The sequence below is a fragment of the Myotis daubentonii genome, chromosome 1 (assembly GCF_963259705.1).
Source record: "Myotis daubentonii chromosome 1, mMyoDau2.1, whole genome shotgun sequence".
NCBI classification, from domain to species: Eukaryota; Metazoa; Chordata; class Mammalia; order Chiroptera; family Vespertilionidae; genus Myotis; species Myotis daubentonii.
Genome location: NC_081840.1, coordinates 90,715,152 through 90,742,209, shown reverse-complemented (window position 1 = coordinate 90,742,209; position 27,058 = coordinate 90,715,152). Strand labels below are relative to the sequence as shown.

General features: G+C 39.7%; 1 protein-coding gene across 12 annotated transcripts; it reads left to right on the top strand.

The window, feature by feature from the left end:
* Positions 1-548: 548 nt before the first annotated feature.
* Positions 549-25,667, top strand: MBIP (MAP3K12 binding inhibitory protein 1). Of its 12 annotated transcripts, none has more exons than XM_059710763.1 (9): positions 549-746; positions 3,947-4,066; positions 5,817-6,041; positions 6,138-6,234; positions 8,657-8,722; positions 8,951-9,103; positions 17,297-17,394; positions 23,609-23,647; positions 25,060-25,667. In XM_059710763.1, exons 1-9 carry the CDS (start codon positions 618-620, stop codon positions 25,162-25,164), a joined length of 1,032 nt encoding a protein of 343 aa, XP_059566746.1. In that variant the 5' UTR covers positions 549-617; the 3' UTR covers positions 25,165-25,667. The 12 variants fall into 12 exon arrangements, with proteins under 12 accessions (XP_059566746.1, XP_059566735.1, XP_059566726.1 ...); XM_059710752.1 differs by having other exon boundaries at positions 25,057-25,667; XM_059710743.1 differs by having other exon boundaries at positions 5,784-6,041.
* Positions 25,668-27,058: the final 1,391 nt, after the last annotated feature.

Genomic DNA, 27,058 nt, shown 5'->3' with positions numbered 1-27,058 from the left:
CAGACTTAAAATACCATTCCCTTGATAGTGAGGCATAATAGGGCATTTTATTGTTCCTCTCCTCTCCCTCGAATGAAAAATTAGTGACGTTAACTTGCGTAAGTTTTAAACAACCTCGTAGAGATGAAAACGTCCTATCCCGTCAGGGCAATTCTACTTTCCAACGTTTAGAAATATGTGTGGGCACCTGCATACCTGAGCGGCGACCTTACCCCCAGACCACTCCACAGTGACATGTTAAAATTTCCACTTCTAATTTGGGACTGAAAATCTACCCTTTAATCATAAGTTTCCTCTTATCAGCACTCATAAGCAACATAGGGAGTCAAGACACTGCCCAACGCTAAACCTAAGCGGACCACACCTGCAGTCGGCACCGCAAACCCTGCCGCCAGCCTCGCGCAGGTGGCAGCCACCTCCTCCCAGTCCCCGGCGTGACGTCATGCTGCACCTGATTGGTGCATGTGCTTGTCAGTCACAGACAAAGGCTGGATCTTCCAAGTCCCGCTCTTCCCAAGACGCTGTGTTTTGACGTCATCGCCAAGCGACGAAAGCAGAAGCGGGGAGGGGTGGGGTCGGGAGCGCTCTCCCGTAGTTCAGGGGGCCTGCGAGGTGTCATGGCTGCTGCCGCTGAGCACAGACGCCCGTGCGTCGGCGACGGGAGCCGGGAGCAGAGCTGCAGCCCCAGCCTCTCCCAGGAGGTGCTCTTGGAAGTCGTTCGCTCCCTGCATACCCTGGCCGGGCAGGTGAGTGGGGGCCTGTGAGAGCCGGGGTGCGGACGCCGCCGGCCCCGCCTTTTTCTCCTAGCGGAGGCGGGCGGGGCGGGGGCGGCGGGACGCGGCTGGGGTCGGCGAGGCGGGGGAGGAGCCGCGCCCGCCGCCGCGGTCGGAGTGCGCGGCCGCGGGACGCAGCTCGGGGCCCGTCGCGGGCTGTTTCCTGGCAACTCTCGTCGCCGGGAGCGAGTGAGGTTAGTGAAAACCCGGCTCGGAGCGAAGCGGCCTTGAAAGCGGAAAACCTCCGCGGCTTGCGAGGCTCTCGCCTGCGATCCCTCTCCTCCAGCGCATTCATTAGGGGTTAAAACGGCCTGAGGTTTCGGGACAAGCTCTCCGCCTTTCTTTTTTGTATAATTTGCTATGAGCCACTGACTTTCTTTTTTCCTGGTGTCCATTGTGTGCATCAATGACCCTTTCAAAGGGGGAGGAAAAGAAAAGGAATTAATATGAAATGCTTGTAAAAAAAGTATTAATTATTGATGGTGGATACTGTTTGCAACAGGACTGTGACTAATAGCGAGTTCAATTGGCTGTTAAATAGCTTGCAGAAACGTCATAATAAAGTTGTGTTTAAATAAAAGTACTCCTTAGGCTCTTTCAGCAAGTCGCTATTTCGTTTCATGATGTAAAGTCCAAAGCAGATTTTAAATGAGAAATAACTTAAAAATAAGTTTGGCTGCTTTTAGAAAAGGAGTATTTTCTAGCTGTGAAAGTTTGTTACGGGGCTGGTACTCACTAGTGCCTGCAGTAGGCACCACAGGCGTTTGTGTGAACGATAATGTTAACGTCCTTTATGAAGATAGAGCGTTTGTCCGATTTGTGAAAATTATTTCTTAAAGCCTTGGGTGGATGGAGAATCAATTGTTTAAAAAATTATTTCAGTATTTTAAAAGGCCTAATACGTTTATCGTGATTTACAGAGAGCATTGCTCTTAAGTTAAACATTCAGTTTGGTGTAATGGACCAATTATTAATAGAATGTGCTAAAAGCTGTAACTTTTAAACTCAGTTGTTTGCTATGTATTTATAAAAAATATTTCAAAGACTTGGGGACATTAATATTTCAGTCTTAAGACCCAAAACCTGTAAATGGTTTTAAAAGCTTGACAACTTTTTCTGGTGTGGACATGGAACGTTTAAGTTTTGTGGGATTTTTGTTTGTTTTAGTGATGAGATTTTTAAATGACATAAATAATTTTAACATGTCTTTTGAAATATTTGGCATACTGAATTTTTAAAACTCATTTAAAAATTTAAACATGCAGGTATTCTGTAAATACAAGTAGAGATGTGATTACAATTTTCGTATGTCACCTGTCAGAAATGTTTAAATATTTGGCAAATTTACTTGACACAGTGAAGTGACCATTTTTAGAAGTGTTAAAAAAATGATAGTATCATCAATTAAATGCTAACCATTTTGATAATACTCATTAGATTTTGACATGCATTGCTTAAAGATAAGAATGGAAGCAAGAGTACTATACTTATAAAATTGCCCCTGGAGAAAATCACTATTTCTTTTTGCAACAACTTTAAAGTTGTTGTTTTTAAATGTATGCTATAATATGTCTAAGTTCATTCAGTATAGTATCATTGTATTATTAGCGCTCAAAAGGAAACAAAGTTGAATGTTAAAAAGTATTTTCTATTTCACATTTCAAATGATTGATTTTAACTTTATCGCTTGCCTCAGGGTAGCCCATTTTACCACGCCGAAGAATTATTTATTTTTAACTTGGATTTTCATGTTAATTTGACAAAGTTTTTATTGAAAATAAATATTTAAATAGTTCATATTAATAGACTAATACTTTTTTTTGACAAGTTCTATAGGGTAGAAATGCATAAAATTTATATTACTAATAGGGAATTTGTTGAATAAGTAATTGGATGTATTGGGATAGTTTTAAAGTTAATTTGTGACATTTTTATGTGGTCTTTTTAAATTATACTTCTTTAAGTTCACTTGAAGGTTTAGATAATTTTGCTGAATTGAAATGAGAATATGATCCAAAAATTATGATTTATTTTCTGTAAGTTATTATTTTCTCTAGAAAAGTTGATGTTTTGCTTTGGTTAAGGATTGCTTGCTCTATCTCCAAACTATTCATTAATTTGTATGGTTGACTGTGTGTAAAACTATAGTAATAGTTTATTTCCATAGGTAAGTTGTTGTCTAACAAAGTCTTTATAGGCATTTAGTAACATAATATGAATGTGGTAATCTTAATGTAAAACCTTAGTTAATTAATATAAACTATGGTACACTTTTATTCATTTCAAAAGACTAGGGATGGAGGCTTTCCCTCGGAAGTTTTTGCTGATTTTTGATATTTTTATATTTAGGTTCTTGGTAGCTTTCCATATACAATTTTATTCAAATAGGTCACACTTAGCTAACTTATAAGAAATTGTCATATAATGAACCCTCACAGTTTACTAGAAAATACTATTTAGCAGAAGATCTGGTCATTCCATCCATTCTCTGACCATTTATTTCACTATTATAGAAAGGCATTTGTTTTTCAGTTTCAAATTTCTACAGCTGAATAATAGTTTAATTTTATTTGAAGTAGATAAACATGTTGCCATTTATCCCCAGACTTTTTATGGTATGTGAATAATTTTTATTTAAAATTTTTAAGAAATTGGTTAAAGTTGAAAACAATAAAAATGTGTTTCAGAAGACATCAGAGTGATGATATATTTCAGTTACATACTTATGTGTATGTTTCAGAGGAAATGTGTATATGAGAACTTTCATTAATGTGCCTGCCCCCTCTGGTTAATGCTTTGAGCCAGGAGTAGTAGGATTTCGAATAGGGCAAGCCTATCTTGGCTTCCCATCAATAGATTTTTAGATATTGAAGCATCAGAAAGGCCTCATCTTTTTATCTTTCTTGGATGGTTTCGCCCCCAAGATGGTCCCATTACACAGACCCAAGAATAGAATTAGAATGAAATGTCATTCCACTTTTTAATGAAAATTGCACCTTGGCCTTTTAAAAATGATAACGACATAGAGCATTTTAATGTATCATTAGAAAGTTGATAACTTTGAGCTAAATAGGCATGTTACTCTATAGAAATCTTTTTTATGTGTGACAGTCCCGTATACGTACAGTTTAATCGTGTAATTTTTGTGATGTTGCTGGTTTGCCCTTTTGAAGCTTAACCTCCGAGATGATGTGGTGAAAATTGCAATCGATTGGAACAAGCTCCAGAGCCTCTCGGCATTCCAGCCTGCTTTGCTCTTTAGTGCCCTTGAGCAACACATTTTGTATTTACAGGTAAATTCTAGTTTAAAATGTTAACTCGATATAGGTATAATTGTAGTTAAATTATAAGCTAGAGTATTTGTCAGCTCTATCTTAACACTGTATTAATAGTATTATTAATAAAAGATTACTTCATCCAGACTGGATCCAAGTCTGTCAATTTACATAGTGATAAGGACAGTTACGGGAATATAGCCCAATAGACCAATGTGGGTATGAAGACTGAATGAATGCAATTCTATTCAATTCTAGACTTGTACAGAAAATTCAATGCAGTTGCATCTATGGTGGGTTATAATTAAGCAATAAGACACGGCAGGTGTGTGTCATGCTATGATAATGATTCCATGCCTTGGGTGAGTTTGGAGGCTCATGGAGTGCTTTCAGTGGTTCAAGAAGTGGCATTATCTCAGCATGACACATCCTGGAGTGTCTATTGCAATTAAACAGTTTCAGCATAGTTTTTAAAAAGAAAGTAATTTCTGTGGCATTAATGTCTCATCTTAGTGAGTATCCAGTCACTATTTTCTCTTTTCTTTTTCTTAACAGTTTGAAATAATTCATACTTTGTATTAGAAGTCAACATTGAATTGTTATTTATAATAGTATTGCCTTATATAGTTTATCAGTTCAGTAACTGACATGGTCTTGCTGGTTTCCAATTGAACATGTCTGCTGTTATAATTGATGTAAGTTTGCAGTTTAGTTTATCTCTAATCAAAATATAAAATATGAAGTGTTAAAAAGGTAATTGGAAGAACTGTTGGGATTGGTCAGTTTGCTGCTATTGAAATGTAAGGTTTTCAGAAGAGTATTTGGTATATCAATGGAATCAAAATTGTAGGTATGAAAAAATAATTGAAACATTGGCAAGTGTTGGTGTGTTTTGATTAATGAAATAGACATTAATTTTCAGCCTTCTGTTCAGTGACTTTATGGAAATTTTAACTCTATTTTATGTTAAAAGTAATAGTTAACCCTAGTTTTAAAGGGCAGCAGCAATGAGCTATAGAATTCAGTTGAGGCCTAATTGTGGTGGGAACATGAGCAGTGTTATACAAGGGTATTCGCCCCCCCCCCCCCCCCCCCCTGCCGGCCGCCCTCTAGTGTAGAGATAGGCATCTATCTCTTTTCAGCTATGAATCTTGGTAGGTTTTTTTCTTTGTTCACTTTCTTTGTAAAAATTTGATTTCGTGACCCAAGAAGGTATCTTGCTATGTCAAGAAAAGCCTGGATGTTCACTCAGCATAACACCTATGAGTTTCATGTCTGTGCTCTCTCATTCACTTTGGCCAACTGCAGTTTCAAGTGGAGAATCTCCAGTGATATAGTGATAATGCAGGGCTTTGCTGAGTGAGAGCACTGGGTCTCGTGTTAAGGAGGAAAAATACTAAGCCTAGTGTTCTGAGGAGGCATTTGAATGACATGTTAATTAAGTGGCATTGGTGCCAAAGGCTGAGGCTTTGATTTGGCACAACATAAAAGATGAGTGACAGAGTGATTCCCTCAAAGAAAAATTTAAATTTCCTCAGGTTTTCTTTCTCTCTTTTTAAAAAAAACAGATTTATAATAAATGATAATGGTCACAATAGTAGAGAACAACAAATATGGTGAGATCTATGTATTCTGATATGCCAACTTTTTATATTTAGCTAATTGATATTAAATACTGCATTTATGTAGCAGAAATTTATATACATATATTAAATGTATAATTAATTTTGATCAGTTTGAACCCCAGCAGATGGCATTGTGTTCTCAGCCCTTTTTAGCAAAACTTCAGCCTCTGATTAAAGAGGAGAATACAACGGTTGTTGAAGAGATAGGAAAAGCAGAAACAAGGAACAAAAATGAAGTAGATGGCAAATTTCCCATTGGAGACCTACAGGAGGAAGAAAAGCACAAAGATTGTGATTTAGGAGATGTGAAAAAGACACAGATCCATTTTGATCCAGAAGTAGTTCAAATAAAGGCTGGAAAAGCAGAAGTAAGAAGTTTTCTTTTTTTGGGGGGGGGGGGAGGTATTATTTTTTAAATATTGTTATGTTTGAATTGTTTAAACATGCATACTTATTGTTCATAGATTGACAGACGAATATCTGCATTTATTGAAAGAAAGCAAGCTGAAATCAATGAAAACAACGTCAGGGAATTTTGCAATGTTATTGATTGTAATCAAGGTAACCACCTAGAAGAATATTTTTCATAGGAATTTAAGAACAGTTTTTACAGTTGATCTGATCTTTCATTTGTTTTTAAAAATGAATAACATTACTAATGCAATTTATTTCAGCGGTTTATTTAGAAACTAAGGCCGCAGAATTTCCTTCTGTATAATAATAGACTGTATTGCAAAATAGTTTCATTTACACAAAAGTCAAATAAATGCTAACATAATAAAAGGCTAATGTTTACCACAGGTGAAATGTTTTAGGAAATGAAGATGAAGTGTGGGTAACAGGGTTGTTCGTTCTCACTAGTAAGAAGGAATTTAACTATATAGATTTCATGCCTGTAAATGTGCTTATGAAATTATGATGTGAACTTATATTAAGTAAACTTAGTAAAGTTAATAATCCTCAAGAGGGAGCAGTTTTCTCACTATTTCTGAGCTGTCAGAAATGTTTTATGTCATGATAAAACCAAGTTGTCCTTTTCTTTCATAGTGCACATATAAATTTGCTATTTTCATCAGATTCTCCTTTTCATCCCCAGTTGATGCTATAATATATTTACAGATCTGTAGGTATGCTGCAGAATACAAGATATTGTAAAGCTCTGGCATAGATTACTCAGGCATCACAGTGATAATCAGACAAGTAGTCTTATAAAAATTATGGAGAAGAGTTCCCAATTGGAATGAGCATTTTTCTTGTTGCCTCTAATATCATGACTAATTATTCTGAATATAGAATTGTCAGATGAACCTAGAATTGACTTTTATCACATTGGTACACTGATTCTCTTAATGAAATAATACAGTCTCAAGTTGGGTCCTAAATTCAGCATTTTCTACTATTAACATTGTCTGTTCATATCTCTAGGTTTGTTATATTTTCTTGTTAGTTTCTCAAAACAGGTGCAACAGTGACAAAATCTCAGGTACTACAGTTCAACTGCAAGCAACCCATAAGAAAGGGTTTGTTGAGGGAGCAAGCACATGTGTCACTAATGTTATTCCTCTCTTCTCCCTGCTAACTCTATTATTATAAACCACCAGGGGATAGAAATTGACAAGAATTGAAATGCTCAGCAGGATTCCTTGGTCCATTCAATTCCTTGCTGGCTCAAAATAGTGCTAGCAAGAATTGCTGTGGAGAGTGACTAGCACTATCTTCACACCAGGCTGAATTTCTGTCTGATGGGTCATTTAATCTATATATTTAGAATATAGCTCCAAAATGGATGATAGCTTCTTTTTTTAACCCTTAGCCCCATAAAATGGTAGAAAGGGAATGGAGAAGTGATGGCCCTTTAAACAAAACAAAAACAAAAACAAAAGATAAATATTTAGTACCTATATATAAAAGGTAAGTGAATTTGGCATTTTATTTGCAGAGTTTGATTTATCAGCAGAACTATTAAGAAAACTTAGACTGAAAAAATACAAATGTATTATTATAACGTGTTAGTGTGTTCATTTTAATACTTCTCAATTTGACTTAGTTATATAAATAGTGATATTTTTCAAAAAATCAAATTCCATGGGGAAAAAGAATTTTCTTTCAGTATCTCTTTTACCATTCGTTTTATTATAAAAGAAGGGATTTTTTTTCAGGGAATGTACTGCAGTGGATGGATTTACCTCATGTAATTTAAAACATTTTATAGTTTTTGAAATGTTTATATATTATGCTAACATCTTTCCAATAGTTCCCCTTGTTTTCTAATTTATTTGTTGATATCTAATTTGAAAGAAACTATACTCTTCACCTTAGAAAAAAGTGGGAATACATTTTGACAAGTTATCTTTCCTAAAATTGCACTTTTTTGAAAGGGGCAGTCTGGAAAGAGGTAGATGGCTTTTGTGATAGGGATTTTTTAAATGAACATTGGAAATCTACGTAAAGTGGAAAAGTATGCATTAAGGTTTCAAGGTTTTTTTGTGTGTAATTCTGAAATAAAAATGTGTTAAATGTATTATTAATCTTTGTTGTTAGGTGTTCACTGATTTAATCTGGAAGTAATATAAAAAATGCTGTATTTTTAAAAAACATTTCAGTAAAAAGAATGAGTTCTATTTATTTTTATGTTGAAATAATGTGAATAATGCCTCTTTGGCGTAGAATTAAAATATTCTCTAGACTATATAAATTTTTTCCTTCAAGGGCTCAGATGGTTTTTAGGGATATTGGTGTTCATTAAAAGTATTATGCTACTGAATGTTCAGGACTTTTCTATATATATAAATCTGAAAATTGGATAAGATTAGATATTATAAATTTTAGAGGGCAAAGATCACTAAATGTTATCCTGTATGTGATAAAATTATATTTTCTTATTATGAATAATATGTTAAGTAATATGAATTATTTGAAGTTTGTCAAAATCTCCTACATTTGAAGTTAAGAGTATACTTATAGTCATTTACATTCTCCTTAGAAAATAGTTGTGCAAGAACTGATGCCGTTTTTACCCCTTACCCTGGATTTAAAAGTCATGTAAAAGGTAAGTATCCACTACATATCTTTATCACTGACAGAGGCTTATGGAATAAAAATCACTTTCCTATCTAAATTTTATTTTAAAACAAAACAAAAAATCCTGCCTTTCTTCATACTTGGGTTTGTGATTAGATGGTCTTATGAAAAATATATTTATAAAGTACTGTTTGGGAGAAAGAATTTCTGATTTTTGAAATGTAATTGTAATAGATTCAAAAGTTTCTTAACTTAGTTTCTAGAGTTGTGAATACATATGGACCACAGACTCGACCTGAAGGAATTCAAGGGTCAGGTCATAAACCAAGCAGCATGCTCCGAGATTGTGGTAATCAGGCTGTGGAAGAACGGCTACAAAATATTGAGGCTCATTTGCGATTGCAGGCAGGTAAGCAGAGTGCTGAGCAGTGCCCCATAACGTAACTTTACAAGTGGCTAAAGGAATTCCAGTTCATTTAGTCACCAAATTTTCACTGAGCACCTGTCATGTACAAGACATTGTTCTGGACCTTGCTGGTGTGGCTCATTTGGATGAGTGTCATCCCGTTCGATTCCTGGTCAAAGCACATGGCCAGGTTTCCAGTTTGATTCCCAGTTGGGGTGCATGCAGGAGGCAAGTGATCAATATTGATGGTTTTCTCTCTGTGTCCTCTCCCTTCCTCTGTATCTGAAATCAGTAAAAACATTAACACCACCAAATCATTCTTCTGGTTGGTGAAAAAATGAAAAAAACGAAACATAGTCCCTGTTTTCAAGGAATTTATATAGTTCGTGTGTTTTGCTCTTTTCTGCCTTCCACTTTTCACCAATTTGAGAGTATTTGTTGAATGGGAACAGGTTCCATATACATCCTGACACTCTCAGTTTATTAAAATCAGAGATGAAAACTAACGTAGTCTTTTTCCTGCTGCCAAATTCATAACTTACTGTGACCACTACTCATTCTTATCATCTACTGTGCTAGGTACAAAGTATTGATAAGTGCAATCCTAGTCCTCAAGGAACTTGCAGTGAGGATAAGCATATCCTATCTAATAATAGGCAAACATGGTAATTGACCGTACCTTCACTACTCCTCCCATAGGCAAATCAGCACGATATGCAAATTAACCACCAACAAAGATGGTGGCTAATTTGCATACTGCAGGCAGGGTGGGACAGCGCAAACCGCCAGCGCGCCACCATCCAGGGCAGGCCAGGACCCCATCAGCGGGTCCCAGGCGGCAAGGCACGCCTGCCCTAGAAGCCCCAGCAGCCGCCTGATATGGTAGTAACTCTATCAGTAAGCACTCTGAACGTCAGTGGCATAAATGCACCAATTAAAGGACAGATTATGAGGGTGAATCAAAAACAAAACCCACTTTAAATATAAAGACACATATAGATTAAAAATAAATGAATTAAGCTGCAGCCAGTTTTGCTCAGTGGATAGAGCATTAGCCTGTGGACTAAAGGGTCCCAGGTTTGATTTCAGTCAAGGGCATGTACCTCAGTTGCTGACTTGATCCCCAGTCCCTATCAGAGCATGTGTAGGAGGCAAACAATCAATGTTTCTCTCCCTTTCCCTTCATTCTCTCTAAAATTCAATGGAAAAATATCCTTGGGTGAAGATTAACAAAAACAAAGTAAATGGATTAAGTAACATTAAAGAGATTATAAGAAAAATATATTCCAAATTTTGTTAGTTGTATAATGGTTATGTTTAAATTATTAACACCTAAGAAATTGGGTGAATGGTACATATAATATGCTGTAGTATTTTATAGTTTTTTTTACATGTATGAGATTATTTCAAATTAAAATTAAAAAATTAAAAATTAATAAAATATTAATTGAAATGTGTATGCATTACATGAAAAATCTCCTAATTGCTTCTAGCATAATTTATTAAATTGTGCTAAAATTTACAAGGGCTCAATTAAAAAATATCTTAATTCTAAATGATATAATAGAAAATATATAATAGTGCAGTTATAAGTACTTATCTGAAAATAAAAATTTAAAGAAGGGATTAGCCAAAGAAAATATATGCACAACACATGGACACAGACAACAGTATGGTGATGGCCAGAGAGAAGTGGGGGGCAAGAGCTGGGTAGAGGGGGCAAAAGGGGGGAAACGGGGACATCCTATATCCTATCTAATAATAGACAAACATGGTAATTAACCATAACTTTGCTACCCTTCCCATTGGCTAATCAGGGCAATAAGCAAATTAACCGCCAACAAAGATGGCGGCTAATTTGCATACTGCAGGCAGATCCTGCTGTGCCGCCCAAGGTGAGGTCCTGGCCTGCCATGTCTTGGGCGGGGTGGGTGGGGCGGGCGGCAACAGATCTGAGCTGGGTGTGGTGGGCGGGGTGAGCGACAGCATGTCCCAGCTGCTGTCTGCCCCAAAGCGGATCTGGGCCTGCGGTTTCTTGGGCGGGGTGGGCGGGGAGGGCAGGGCGTGAGGGCACAGGTTGGGCTGAGGGACTCCCCTTCCCTGCCAGTGCACAAATTTTTGTGCACAGGCCTTCTAGTAATAATAAAAGGCTAATATGCACATTGACTGAACAGCAAAATGACCGGTTGCTATGATGTGCACTGGCTACCAGGAGGCAGACGCTCAATGCAGGAGCTGCCCCCTGGTGGTCAGTGCACTTCCATATAGGGAGTGCCACTCAGCCAGAAGCTGGCTCATGGCTGGCCAGCACAGTAGTGGTGGCAGGAGCCTTTCCCACCTCCGTGGCAGCACTAAGAATGTCCAGCTAACAGTTTAGGCCCAGTCCCTTGGGGGCCTAAGCCTTTTGTTGGACATCCCCTGAGGGTTCCCTGGCTGCCAGAGGATGTCTGACTGCAAGCTTAGGTCTGATCCCCCGGCGAGTGGCCTAAGTTGACAGGTGGACATCCCCCAAGGTGTCCTGGACTGTGAATGGGTGCAGGCCGGGCTGAGGGACTCCCTTCTCCCCCCGCGCCCCCGAGTGCACAAATTTTTGTGCACTGGGCCTCTAGTCTATATATATAAAAGGCTAATATGCTAAGTGTGCCTCTGACCATCCAACCAGTCACTATGACACTCACTGACCACCAGGGGGCAGACGCTCAACGCAGAGCTGCCATGGCGTGCATTGCCCATTTACAAAGAAATGGTAGCGCGGACCTGGCTCCAACAAAGCAACACTCGGCTTCCCCCAAGTAGGACACAGGCCCCACCACCACCCTGGAGCAACAGCCCACCAAATCACAGTTGATGCTGCTGAGACCCCATGGCGCAAAATGCAGCCCACAGCCCGGCCCAGAAATGGTCACTGTGGGCACTGGGTAATGATGTCACATAGCAATGCCTGGCTTCCTCTCCCTAGCAACCAGCCTCCTTGGATATTCTTCAGCCCAGGTGCAAACATTTTACACTAACCAAATGTCTGTGAAGTGTTTTCCCATGCCTCATCTCATTTGATCCTCACAGAAGTCCTGGAGTAGGTAGATAGGAGACTCGGTAGAGTCCTATTTTCTTTTCATTAGCCGGAAAATGAAGATTTAGAAAGTTTTAGGAACTTGACCTGACTGAAAAGAAGTAAGAAATGGTGGACCTTGAAAATGACTTCAGGTTTTCTCACTGCACAGAATATAGTCAAACACTGCTGCAGTTAAAAATTTTACCTTTGTTCTCCCTGCATGATCTACAATAATAATGTGCTTCATGTTGATATTTACTGCTGTGTTACTGAAAAGGGCTGGAAAAAGTTTAGCTAAATAAGAAAGCAGGTCTAATTAAGCAAGTTTATTCTATATCTATAAAAGGCCAAGTTGACTTGTGCATGTGCAATACATATAAAGCTCTTGCTGGTGCCAGTCGCATGTGTGTGTTTCCATCTGTCATTGTTGATCATATTTGGTTGACACTTCTATTATAGAGAAAGGGAACTAACAATATTAAAATATTTATTCTAATTAATTTCAATGTGCACAAATCCGCGCACTGGGCCACTAATCTATATATATAAAAGCCTAAACAACCATCCGACTGTTCGACCATTTGCCCAGTAGCTAGGACGCACAATGACCACCAGGGGGCAGACACTCCAACCAGTAGAGGAGGGAGCCTGATTTCTCGCGGAATTGGCCGTGGGTTGGTTGCTGCTGGGGCACTGTTGGCCCCGAATCTGCTTCACCCACATCCCGGACCCATAAGGGAATGTTGGAGACCTGGTCCCTTGGCCTGGCCTGCACCCTCTCGCTATCCGGAACCTCTCGGGGGATGTCAGAAAGCCACTTTCCACCCAATCCTCACAGGCCAGGCTGAGGGACCCCACCAGTGCACGAATCCGTGCACAGGGCCTCTAGTAAAATAAATGCCATAGAGAAAGTGAACTAACACTTAATGAGTAATACTAAGTGCTAGTCACTCTAAAAATATGTATATGTCAACTCAGTATTAACAGTACTCTTGTGAGGTGTTGGTGCTGTTATTCTTGTTAGATAAATAAACTGAAGTTCAGAGAGTTCAAACAGCATGCCCAAGATAGTAAGTGACAGCTGGAAATCAAACCTAGATTGGTTGCAAAGCCTGAGTCTCCCTCCTCATTTAGTCACCAGATTTTGTTGATTCTGTATTCAGAATATCTCTTAAATCTACCCCCTTCTGTCTGTCTCCCCAACTACTACTCTAGGAAGTCCGTGTTCTTTGTCTTAGACTAGTGGAAGGATGTTAACTGGTCATTTTGCCACTGGACTTTCTCCTTGAGACCAATTTTTTCCCTTTTGCCCCAATTGTTTTTACTAAAGCTCAGATCTGATCTTGCTACTCCCCAACTAAAAATTCTTTAATGGTTTTCTGTTATATATATCTATATTTATATAGCCTATCTAATAAAAGAGAAACATGGTAATTAGCGTACGTCTGCTACCCTTCCCATTGGCTAATCAGGGCGATATGCAAATTAACTGCCAGCCAAGGTGGCGGCCGGCAGCCAGGCAGCTTAAAACTAACATGAGGCTTGCTTGCTTCAGTGACAGAGGACTCCAACGTTCCCCACCTGCCTTGCCAGCCTCTGAGCCTGCAGTTTAAGAAACATTGTAACAAATATGGAAGCTAAACAAAACCCCAGAAACCTGCTTTCAGCCAGCCGGGATCTCAGAGCTGGAGTTGATACAGTGTTTTGATTATAGAACACAAACAAACAAGATACCTGCTTTCAGCAGCAGAGGCCTCAGAGCTGGAGTCAGAGCTAAAGCTGGCCCAGAATTTAAAAAAAAAGAAAAAAAGGAGCAGTTGGGAGCTTCAGTCACCCCCGAGCCTGAAAACAGCCCTCAGCCCCTCACCCAGACTGGCCAGGCACCCCAGTGGGGACCCCCACCCTGAAGGGTGTGTGACCAGCTGCAAACAGCCATCATCCCCTCATCCAGGCTGGCCAGGCATCCCAGTGGGGACCCCCACCCTGAAGGGTGTGTGACCAGCTGCAAACAGTCATCATCCCCTCATCCAGGCTGGCCAGGCACCCCAGTGGGGACCCCCACCCTGATCCAGGACACCCTTCAGGGCAAACCAGCCGGCCCCCACCCATGGATCAGGCCTCTATCCTATATAGTAAAAGGGTAATATGCCTCCCAGCACCAGGATCAGCGGAGCCGTGAGGCCTCCTGGCACCGGGATCAGCGTGACGGGGCAGCACCCAAACCCCCTGATCGCCCTGTGGCTCTGTGTGTGACAGGGGGCGGGGCCACAACCTCCCTATCCGCCCTGCTCTGTTCGTGACAGGGGAAGGCGCCCCAACCTCCTGATCAGCCCTGCTCTGTGACTGATAGGGGGAGCTCCCCAACCCCCTGATCGCCCTGCGGTTCTGTGTGTGACAGGGTGCGGTGCCCCAACCCCCCCCCACACACACACGGGCCCTGCTCTGTGTGTGATGGGGTAGAGCCATAACCTCCCCATCGGCCCTGCCCTGAGTGTGACAGTAGTGGTGCCCCAACCCCCTGATCTGCCCTGCTCTGTGTGTGACGGGGCAGTGCCTCAACTCCCCTATCGGCCTTACTCTGTGAGTGACGGGGGAGCTCCCCAACCCCCTGATTGACCCTGCTCTGTGCGTGACAGGTTACGGATCCCCAACCCCCCTGATGGGCCCTGCTCTGTGCGTGACGGGGCAGCGCCCCAACCCCGATTGACCCTGCTCTGTGCGTGACAGGGGGTGGCACCACAACCTCCCCATCGACCCTGCCTTGAGTGTGACGGTGCGGTGCCCCAACCCCCCAATCGGCCCTACCCTGAGCGTGACTGAGGATGGCATTACAACCTCCCAATCCACCCTGCTCTGTGCATGACAGAGGGCGGCGCCCCAACTCCCCAATCGGCCCTGCTCTGAGCCCGACCAGGGGCTGCTCCTAGGGATTGGGCCTGCCCTCTGCCACCCGGGAGCAGGCCTAAGCCAGCAGGTCGTTATCTCCCGAGGGGTCCCAGACTGCGAGAGGGCACAGGCCGGGCTGAGGGACCCCCCCTCCCCCCGAGTGCACAAATTTTTGTGCACCGGGCCTCTAGTATATAGATATATGTATATCTATCTATATATATATATATATATATATATATATATATATATATATATATATATATATATGTAGATAGATATATACACGCACACACACACATGCACACGCACACGCACACACTTAGTACTTATTCATTCATTCCACAAATAGCTATTAAGTTCCTACTATACGTCAGGTACTGCTCTGGGCACTGAGAATACATGTGAACAAAAGTTCTGGTATATAAATTATATGCTATACTAGGAGAGAAGGGCTATGGATAAAAGCAGCTTGATAATAGAAGGGAAAGGAAATTCAGATGGGTAGGGGTGGTAATTTTAAATAGCATGAACTACATTTATAGTTTCAGCCACCTTTCTGGGCTTCCCATGCTTTCCAGTCATTTTGCTGTGCTAGGGCTTTTACCCAGGCTTTTTCTTCTGCCCCTGCTTTTCCTTCCTGATCCCACTCTGGTGTGGATTACCCTTTATTGCAGCAGTCGCCAACCTTTCGGACCTCATGGACCACCAGTGATCCGCGGACCACCAGTTGGCAACCACTGCTCCAAAGTTTTCCTTAAACCAGTGGCCGCCAACCTTTCAGACCTCACAGACCACCAGTGGTCCGCGGACCACCAGTTGGCGACCGCTGCTTTATTGTATAGCCTCATAGCACCTGGTACATCCTATCTCCCCTGCTAGATAGTAAGGTCCCTGAGAGCACACTGTTAATTAGGTTCATTGTTTACCTAGTGCAGTGTCTGACACAAAGCAAGCATTCAGGTGTTTGTTGAAGGAACGATTGTTCATTTTACCTTTTCAGATATGTGCATTGTACAGTAGGGAACAAAGTTAGTGTTCAGTTCTCTTAGGGTAGGTCGAGGATGGTGTCCCTGTTAAAGGGACACTTGAACCCTTGAAGGGTTAGTAGGGATGTTTCAGCACTCAGGAGCAAAGGATTCCAGAAAGGAACAGCATCAGCAAAAAACACTGAGGCACAAAATATGGTTCAGGGACTTTCTGAGTCAGTCTTGCTGGAGTATTTCCTGATGGAGTTAAAGGAGAAAGAGTGAATCTTCCAGGGACAAAGAAGGCCGTAGAAATAAGGTAACTTGAGCCAAGACCTGAAGGTGGTGAGAGCAGGCTTTGTGAATATGGTGGTAGAAAGAACCACAAGTGCTGAAACAGAGAGCACTTGGCCTAGTTGAGTAACAGAAAAAAAGAATCAAGTGACAATGATAAGAGTTTGCGAGAATGTCCAAATTGTGTAGGACCTGTAGACTATTGTAAAGGCTTTGGCTTTTAGTCTGAGTAAGATGTGAAGGTATGGAAGGTTTTGAGCAGAGAAGTGACACTATCTAACTTACATTTTTAAGAAATTACTGACTGTGATGAAGGGTCTGTGAGAATAGACTCTGTTGAGAATAGACTGTGTGGGAGAGGAGCAAGGCAGAAGCAAGTAGATCAGTTTGGATGTGGTAATGATCCAGGGAAAGATCGTGATGGTCTGGACCAGAATGGTTGCAGTGGAGGTGCTGAGAAATGAAAGGATTTAGGATAAAATCGTAGCCTGGAAATTTGAGTAACATTATTTTACCATCACCTGCCCTAGAAAATTCATTAGTTAAGAAATATTACAAAGTTCATCTTTAGTGCAGTTCTAGGTTAAAGGAGAAAATATGGCATATAGAGAAAAATATAAATGGAAGAAAGTGATATGGGATATTGCAACCACTAAATTGAGTTGTCAGTTATAACTATGCATTTCAGAAATACAAATTGTTCTATACAGGAACTATTCAATATCTTGTAAAATGAATTTAACATAAAATAAAACTCCTAGTAATATAGGAAGCATAAATGGGGCTTGGGGAGAGGTATAGTAGGATAATATATCCCATAGTGTATAATAGGAAAATGTGAACTAAGAATTTCATTCTAATGTACTCTTGTTCATTTGTTTTCTTAAATTTAAATATTTCCCATTCCTATGCATAAGTATCTTTGCATGGTATTTTAAGAATAAAAATTGTAAGAATTGTTCAATAATATCTCAGAATCTTCTTAAATGTATTTAGGTGGTCCCGTGCCAAGAGACATTTATCAGAGAATTAAAAAACTTGAGGATAAAATCCTTGAATTGGAAGGCATCTCTCCTGAGTATTTTCAATCTGTAGTAAGTATAAGTATCTTTTAAAAATAACTAAATGTTATTTTATTCTAGGATTCTTCATTATATAACAGTGTACTCATTGATCTCCTATATATGAGATAATTAATAATTCAGAGATGAATGAACATAGTTCTATGTAAGAGATTACCTACTTCTTTAAAAATTGTGATTCCAAATATTGTACTATAGGCTCATAATTTTTTAAAGGGGTGCTTTTGTTGTACATTACCCAGTTTCTCAAATTTAAGTCATTTTCATGGCGTGATAAGTGAGCCTGGGTAATAGTCCATCCTGTCATGCTGAATTTGCTGTCTTGTAAAACAAAGGCTTCTTCTGAGTCCTTGTTCTGTCAGTTATCCCCTGTGTCTCTTTAATCCCTCGCTCTTTGCAGACTCCTTCCCTCAGCTCATATGTGTTTACATTTCTCCCCATACTAAGCAAACAGGCGCCTCGATTTGCCACCCTACCTTGTTCTTTACGTTAGCACTGGACTTTTTAAAAGACTAGTCTATATTGTCTAATTCTCCATCTCTAGCATTTATTCACTCACTCATTCATTCATTCTCTCTTTTCCAAGGAAAATAAGAAATAATATTGTGTTGATAAATGTCTTACTTGTCACATCAACATGTTTCAGACAAATGATCCTGAGGTCATTGTATTTCCCTCCATCTTCGGGGGTGATTATACATAACACCTGCCTTTTCTGAGGGCTGGATGTTTTGTGTATGGTGTTTTTTTTAAGTCGTGGCATATTAGATAAAACCAAAATGTAAAAGTGAACAAAATTGCTAAGGCTATTAAATTTTTAGTAATATTTTTCTAAAACTTTCTGAAAAATTATATAAAATAATTCATATTATCATAGAGCATAAGTCACTGGTGAAATTATATTAAAATTGTTTTAGGTATAGCATCAACCTTTCCAAAGTCTTAAATTGGGTATTAGAGTGAGGAACAGAAGAGAAATTTTTCCAGATGAAGAAAAAAGCAAACTATACAACAAAAGTGAGCAGTGAATCCTAAAGATCAAAAATATAGTTTTAGCGATTTACTTCCTTCAATGTAAAATGAGGTTTATTAAAGTACTAAGGGCTAAGGCAATGATTAAATGATATAACACCAGTCAAGTACTTGTCACCTACCTAGCACGTGGTAAAACATCAGTAAATATTAGCAGTTATTTTGTTTCAGAAACTATCTGTGAAGTAGCTGTATAAATGTGGATAAGTCACATAATTCCTTTAGCTTTCACTTGTCCAATTTAAGATTTGTTGGTTGTACTACATAATTACAGAGGTCTTTACACTTTTAGAATTATTTTTTGAATGTATCTTTCTAGGAAACGTCTTAGAGATTTTATGCCTTTTCCTACAACAATCTACCATAAGTTTTCCCATTCTAATTGCCTTCATTATGTAATCTCTAGGCAGGTTATTCTTCTAGTTCAATTCTTAATAAATTATTGTTAATAATAGAGCTGATCTTACAAGAGAGTTGCATAGTGTTAGATGCCTTGGGTGAGACCTTGCCCCATCATTTATCTCTTCTCTCTGATTCTGATTCTATTACATAACTTGGTTAACAAAAGAACAAGTCCTTCAAATCATAATCTTTTTTTTTTTTTGATCTAATATATACAGGATAGAATGTTCAGGGTATTTGGTTAAAGAAGTGAAAGTAGTTGGGTTATAGAGGACCTTAAATGCTATACCCAGAAGTTTAAAGTATCTAAAGTTTAAATGCTTTTAAAAGCATTTGAACATGAAAGTGACTTGTTCAAGTACTATTTAGGAGATTTTTCTAATATTGTCCTGGGAGGTAAATGAAAAGGGAGACTAAGAATAAGACAATATTAGGTGTGAAGTGAGATCCTGCGCTAAGGACATGAGAATGAGAATAGGAAAGATTACGCAGGAGACAGTAAAAAAGAGAAGTTGACAAATATTGATAATTAATATGTGGAGAGACATAGAGCAAGAGTGAGCCAGTTTCTGATTGGGAAAATGATACTACCATTGATAGAAATAAGAAAATCTGAAGGGGAGCATATTTGGCGGGGCGGGGGATGTGAATTTAAAGTCATAACAGGATATACAGCTAAAAATATCAGGTAAGCCTTCCAAGATGTAAGACTTAGACTTGCCACAACTGGAAGAGCCTGTGTGGAAGAGGTAGTTTAAACACAGAATGGGTAAGAACCCTGAGACTGTCAGAGGCCTGAGGTCTGAAACTTGGTGACTGCCTAACTTGAGGGCAGGAAGCATTATAAAAGTAATGTGATTAAAACTAGTGCTTTTAAAGAAGATCCCCCAATCTATTAAACAATACGTATTTGATTAGAAGGATCACTTCTGGATTATTATTGGAAACTAGAGGCCTGATGCACGAAATTCATGCAAGAGTAGGCCTTTCTTACCCCGGCTGCCGGCACCAGCTTCCCTCCGGCATCTGGGACCCAGGCTTCCCTCCAGCCGCAGGCAGGCACCTAGGACCGGGCTTCCCTTGCAGCCCGGGCTTCATCCAGAAGGTCATCCGGAAGGACGTCTGGTCTAATTACCATATTATGTTTTTATTATTATAGCTGACATATCCAAATTAATAGTGAGCTACAGGGAAGCACAAAATACTGAAAGGTTTAAACATTCAGGTTGACTTTTCCCCCAAGACCTATGAATATATATGGCATAGGCCCCAAGCCCAAAGGGAAAAAAAGATTTTATACTCACCCTTCCTTACCAGAATGAATATGCCATCTCTAGGAGCCCCACTCCTCTCTTGGAATAGAACCAGCTCTAGGATTGTCCTCACACATGAGAGTTGAACACACCCCACAGAGAGCATAGCACATAATTTGCCACTCTTACTGTCCATGCTGGGAGTACACACATGGCAGTGGCATGATTTCACATGTCCCTCAAAAGTGTACAGAAAGACTACAAAGGCAGCTCAGTCTTCTAGCTTCTAAAGTTAGAAAGTATGGGAAAGTTGAGCTCAAAGATTGATGCACAGCACATGAAATGGGAAAAATTACCAGGAAAAAAGATATAAATTATATTGGGTTTATAAAACAAAATTAAACCATGTAAAGTTCTGTTCATTTATGAAACAGACATAAAACTCTTTTAAAAAGTTAACATATATGCAGGAATTACCACAAAGATTAATATTTGTTGCCCCTTTAATGCGATCATTCTAAAGATCTTTACCCTTCATATTCAACATGGAAAGATATGAATGTGGTAATGTTTTAAAAATTTGAAGGCATCGCTTAACAGACCATTTAAAGGATACAATGCTTATGATATTTCCAAAGTATTGCTTACTGCTTTTAAATTATGACCCCTGAAAACAGTAAGTATAACATGCTTCACAAGTATATTTCTATAGCACTTTGTTCATTTGATAACACTTATCACTTATAATTACATGTTTACACATCTATTTTTCACACTGTGTTTTGAATCTCTGGAGGACGGGAATTGTCTTGTTCATCTTTAACACAAAATGTAGTATTCATTAAGTAAATGTGTGAATGAATGGATAGGACTTGGCTGATAGCTAATTATTGAACTTTTGAAGGTGTGTTAACTTTGTTCCACAGCACTGACCAGGCGGAATCCTAATTCTGCTTTGTGATGGGAACTCCCGGTTCTCAGGGAAGTGTCGGCATAGGGGAGTGCTGAGGGCCAAGTCAACTTCTTGCACACAGGCCATGCATGGTGGGCCCGAAGCATGAAGTGAACAACTGGCTCCAGCTCGAAAATTAAATTGCAAACATTTTGGAGGGCCTTTAAGGTCACAGTAACCCGTTTGCAATTCCAGTGTCACTGAGAAGAAAACACCTGTCATTTAGGTTCCTATCTGGTGGCATTATGAAGTGTGAGTTAGAGAAAGATTGGAGTCAAGGGAAGTAGTTTAGGAAACATCATTGTCCACACAAGGGAGAAATGAAGGTCTGAATTAGGGCAGTGGGACTAGAAGGGAAGAAACATTGAAGACACTGCCCTGTAAAGTCAGTAGTCCTTAACCACTGATGGCAAGTAAGGAAGGGTCAGAGAGGAGACTGACTTACCACTGAGTTTCCTTAGAGCCTGGGTTCCCCAGACCTGTGTGTGTGTGTGACATTTTAAAAAATTATGTCTGTCCAGCTATTTAGCATGCTCTCAAATACTTCTCTTAGGTACCAAAACTTGTTTAAAATTTCCACCTTGTGCCTAAAAACAGTACATTTTAAAGCTAGTCCAGTGTATTCACAATGTATGTGTTTCTAAGTGTTCTACTTGTCAAAATATTCTGCTCAGATTGAAGATAAGTCCCCAAAGACTACATTTTACTGTTTTTAAGTGATTGAACCACTGATGTCTTCATTTTCCTCATTCTGATACTTTTCACTTTAGTTTCATGATAATAATCTGATTGCTCAATGACATGGAAATTAGCAATACTTTATAGATGAAGCTGTTAGGAAAACAAGGGGGAGTATATTTTCATCCGACGGGTAAAATGCCACCTCTTGGGAGGGTAAGAGACTGAGCAGTGACCAAGTTAAACATTAAGCCCTTGCCCATAGGCCCCACAGAGGTATTCAGCTCAGTTTGGCAAAGGAAGGAGCATGTTTATAGAAGCAGTTTCCCCCCATATTTAATAATTCTAACACTTGAATGATTTCCCACTTATAACTGCTGCTAAGAGGCACACCTCAATGTTCTTTGAAACAGCTTTTGACACAAAGTAAAAATGTGACTTTTTACCTTCCCTCTGATCTCAGTGGTCAGAAATGTTCATGAGTAAAATTTATCTCCTACATTGACAGTTTCTTTTTCAAATGTACTAATACACTAATTTACCTTTTGAAAGCTGTGGTATTAGTTAAATTATGATTGTCAAAGAATTGGGCTCACCCTGGCCAGTCACGGATGCAGGCTGAAGGGTCCCAGGTTCAATTCCAGTCAAGGGCATATGCCTGGCTTGCAGATTTGATCCCCAGTTGGGGGGAGGGGGGGAGGTGCAGGAGGCAGCCAATCAGTGATTTTTCTCTCATCATTGATGTTTCTCTCTCTCTCTTCCTTTCCCTTCCTCTCTGAAATCAATAAAGATATATTTTTTTAAAAAAATTGCCCAAACCCAGTGGTCGGCAAACTGCTGCCCCTTGAGTGTGGCTCTTCCACAAAATACCACATGCGGGTGCTTACGTACAGTGCGATTGAAACTTTGTGGCCACACTCAAGGGGCCAAAGAGCCACATGTGGCTCGCGAGCTGCAGTTTACCGACCACTGCTAACCGGTTTGGCTCAGTGGATAGAGTGTCAGCCTGTGGACTCAAGGGTCCCAGGTTCGATTCCAGTCCAGGGCATGTACCTTGGTACATCCCCAGTAGGGAGTGTGCAGAAGGCAGCTGATCGATGTTTCTCTCTCATCGATGTTTCTAACTATCCCTCTCCCTTCCTCTCTGTAAAAAATGAATAAAATATATTTAAAAAAATAATAATAATTGGGCTTGTCCCCTGTGAGCTCTGCTTAGCGTTGGCTTTTTCCTCAGGCAGATGGCAAGATGACTACAGCACTTTCTCCTGTCCAGGTGCAGTGGTATCCAGAAGTGAGGAAGTTTTTTCAGAAGTTCTCCCCCTAATCCCCAGCAGACCCCTCCTTAGTCATTGGCCAGAATTGGGCCCATGCCCATTCCCATCACAGACAAGACCAGAGGGCTGGGATCTGCATTCCCCAGAGTCACACAGAGGAGTAGTGATAGGTGCTCACACAACCAGTGTCCCCTTACAGTCAGTGTATATGTGTGTGTTTTCACCCCTTGGCCTGGTATTTCACATTCTGTTTTCCTGTATATTGTTGCTGCCTTTGTTCAGTATCCTGGGGTGGAAAGGCTATAAAAAAGGAAACGAAGGAAATTCCCAGAGCACCTCTTTCTACAAACACTCAGCCTCATTAGAAGCTGAGAATTAATGGGAAAGTGTGTATAGACAGGGACAAGCTTGTTGCTGTGATGTTACTACTATATACTTTCAATATCTTCGGAGGGTAACTTCCAAAACACAAGGAAGTGCATGTTGGCTGCAGATAGCGCTTGGTGAGGTTGTGGGCTTTGTTTCTGCCAGTACTCTATAATGGAAAATTGTTTGTTTCTTCAGTACTCTATAAAAGAAAATTGTTTAGATTTTTTAAGTATTGGTTATTTAATATTTTTTTACCTTTAATCTAGAACTTTTCTGGCAAAAGAAGAAAAGTTCAACCACCTCAAGTAAGTTATTGCATTTTCATTTTAGCTTCTGAAATAGTTTGATTAGTTTTATACCTTTCTTAAAAGTTTCTACTATGGTTGCTTTTTAGGTCATAGTTTGGAACTCAGAACTAAAAAAGGGCAGCATAAATTAATGTATTTGAATCAGAGAAGTAATTTTATTTCAAGGGTGTAGGATAAGTCATATGGGCCTAATAAACATAAAACTCTGTATTCAGCTGTTAACAGTAGAAAGATGTATCAGTTACAAAATGCTGAAAAATAGTAAATGCTTAAGTACTGTGAATTAAATCTCACCCCTCCCCCTTTTGAAGATGCCACTCATTAGCAGCATCTAAATCAAAGAAGAATGTTTGCCAGAAGCTGACTTCAGCCTAGCCTTGGCCACAGTACTTATATATGAACTAGAGGCTGGGTGCACGAAATTCGTGCATGGGGGTGTCCCTTAGCTCAGCCTGCGCCCTCTTGTAATCCGGGACCCCTTGGGTGGGGTCGCTAGGCCTGGCTGGCGATCAGGGCTTTCCTTCCCCCAGCTGCTGGCAGCTGCCCCCCGTCCCACCCCCCGCTGCTACTGCTTGCCATCTGTGCGACACTGGGCCCTCTCCCCCACCACCAGTTGCCTCCCTTGGCAACAGGCGTGGGGTGTGATCGCTTGACTGGCCTGGCCTTCACTCTGAAGGGCAGTTGTGGGGCAATAGCGGGGCTCCCCAACCAATCACATCGCACCCACCTTGGCCGGCCTGGTGCCAGTGCGTGTCATAGCATGGTCGTCTGGACAGTCATTCTGCTGTTTGGTTGATTTGCATATTATGCTTTTATTATTATAGATTAGTTTATTCATAATTTGTAAGGTTTTGCTTCCCTTCAATGGTGGTGATGTAAATTTAAAGTTGGGGAAAACTAAAAAAATTTTAGGTTGGTTATTTTTTAAGAGTAGCATGTTACTTTTTTTTTTTTTATTGTACAATTTTGAGTAATTTTTAAGAGCATCCATTTTTTCCAGGAGAGGTAGTTGATTGCAGTTGATCCATAAAAAGAGAATTTCTAGGTATTTTAAGCACTTAAGCTAATCCTAAACTTAATTTTTTCCCCTACTGATTATTAATATAATCAGTAGTTTTTTAAAAAGTTTTTATAATCCTTTCAAAGTATAAAAGGTCCAGAAGAGCTTTCATTAGGAAAGAGAACGAAAAAATAAGAAGAAAGAATTTTAAGCCTTATTATTGTATACCTTAAAATTCATGATAGAGTCAACATATATGGTTCAATGTTAAAATTATTCTCTAAGAGAAAAAGAGACATTTACCATGCTTTTGGATATTTTAAATATTTATAGTTCATTTATCACTTTATCTGCATTAAGATACTTCAGAGTCTTATTCAGCAATTTGTGTTCTTATTGTTTACAGCAGAACTATTCACTGGCTGAGCTTGATGAGAAAATTAGTGCTCTCAAACAAGCCCTGCTTCGAAAATCAAGAGAAGCAGACTCCATGGCAACTCACCACCTCCCATGAAAAACTCATCTCATCTTCGTCATTTTACTTTTTTATATACTTCTGTATTACTTACACTGCAATTAATTAAATGGATACATATTTATCAATGTAGACATCCTCTGAAGTCTAGGTTTATTTTCACACGAGTCCAGCTTGCAGCAAGTAATCTTACAATATCCCAATGAATTATGAAATAGTTAATGCATTGAACATAGCATTGTCAGAATTTATTTCCTTCTGTTTTAAAGGAGGTATTTTGGAAATTAAGAAACTTAATTTGAAAATATATCTTTGTGTGAGTGTGTGTATGTCCCACAGAAAGATTTGTTTTGAATAGTGATATTTAAAAGCCATATTTATATTTGTAACATTGATGTTAACCAGTTTATTAGTTTAAATTAGTACTTTTTAATAATAGGCATTCAACAAAAAATTAATTGACCAAAATGAATTTTAAATGAATGCATACTTTTTTTTCAAATGTCAATTTTAATGTAAATAAACAGTATATTCCACCTTTATTCTCTTATTGATTGATTGTATGACCTTGAGTAAGTTATTAATCTCTCTTTGTGCCTTAATTTTCTTACCTATAAAATGGGAGTGGTAATAATAGAGCCTGTTTGTCATGAAGAACTGGTGAAATCATGCATGTACAACTTTGAAACTGGCCCAAGGAAAGTACTCAATAAATGTTAGCTGTTATTGTTTAAAAACTACTTAAAACCAAGTATGTCTTTGGTACGTTGCAAAATATACAAATTATAGTCCCTCTTCCTTGAGAGCCTCAGTACCCCTGTTAATGTTAGGTGGCACATATATTTCCATAGTTGCAAAGTAAACACTTAAAAGATGCAGTTACAATCAAGGAGCAGATGCTTAAATCAAGAATTGTTTGGTTGTAAGAATCAGAAGTCTACCTAAAGTAGTTTGAAAAAGGGGAGTTGTTAAAAAATACACACAGAAATCTGGAACTTAATTGCAAGGAAGTACAGGTGAATATTGTGTCTGGAAAGTCATTAGCAGTTTATCTCTGTGTCTCTAGCTGCCTTTGGCTGTTTCTTTGTCTAGTTCTGTCTCTGTCCTCTACCCTCCTTGTTTTCTACTCTTCCTTTATCTCCCTCTTCCTCATTCTTTTTCTCTTACACATAATCATCTTTGCATCTGCTTTATTCTCTATGAACTGGTTTCTCTGAAGGCCTCTTCCTTTCTGCTTCCCCACTCAGGTGACATGTTAGTCCTGTCTCTATAGCCTTGGCTTGCTCATGCCTTGCCCCTGCCATGGTGCAGACTGTGAACCAAGTACTATAGAATCTCACAACTGACCTCTGCTGATTACCTGTCTGAATCTGTTAGGGCTCTCAGTCAGTTGTGGACAGGATGGTGGGGCAGGAACCTCTAAGACTGCAGTGTGCACACAATCTTGCACAACCATTGTGGAAGCCTTGAAAATGGAGTCACCTCGTAAAAATGGGGTTTCCGAATCATTCTCAAGAAGTGATTGTGCTCTAGGTCAATACCACTGACTCTTACCACTATACTTCTCTGTAGAGGAAACTCATTCTACAAGATAGTTTTGCTTAAAGTGCTCCAGTATTACAGGTACAGCTACAAATGCCTGCCCCTCAGTCTCCATCTGGTCCTTGTCATCACCATCCTGCCAGAATGACCCCCTCTGCGTTTTCTGGCACACTTTATTACCATCACATCACCAATGAAGCAGGGAAACCATGAATAAAAAGAATCGCTTAGATAAAGAAGCTGACAGAGGTGGGCAAGAAACCTAGAAACCAGGATGATATGCAGGTCACTAGTCTGCCCCTAAATGAATGCCATGAGTCTGTTTCTTGACTCCCTTGGCCGTCCTCGGATCTGGCCCTCAGAGGGACTTCCTTTTTGCAGGCCCGCTCCT

Coding starts and splice junctions, on each gene's coding strand:
- MBIP (XM_059710734.1), top strand. CDS start 618: ATGGCTGCTGCCGCTGAGCACAGACGCCCGTGCGTCGGCGACGGGAGC. Junction 747..3,946: donor TGCATACCCTGGCCGGGCAG/GTGAGTGGGGGC, acceptor GCCCTTTTGAAG/CTTAACCTCCGAGATGATGT. Junction 6,235..8,656: donor TGTTATTGATTGTAATCAAG/GTAACCACCTAG, acceptor CATTCTCCTTAG/AAAATAGTTGTGCAAGAACT.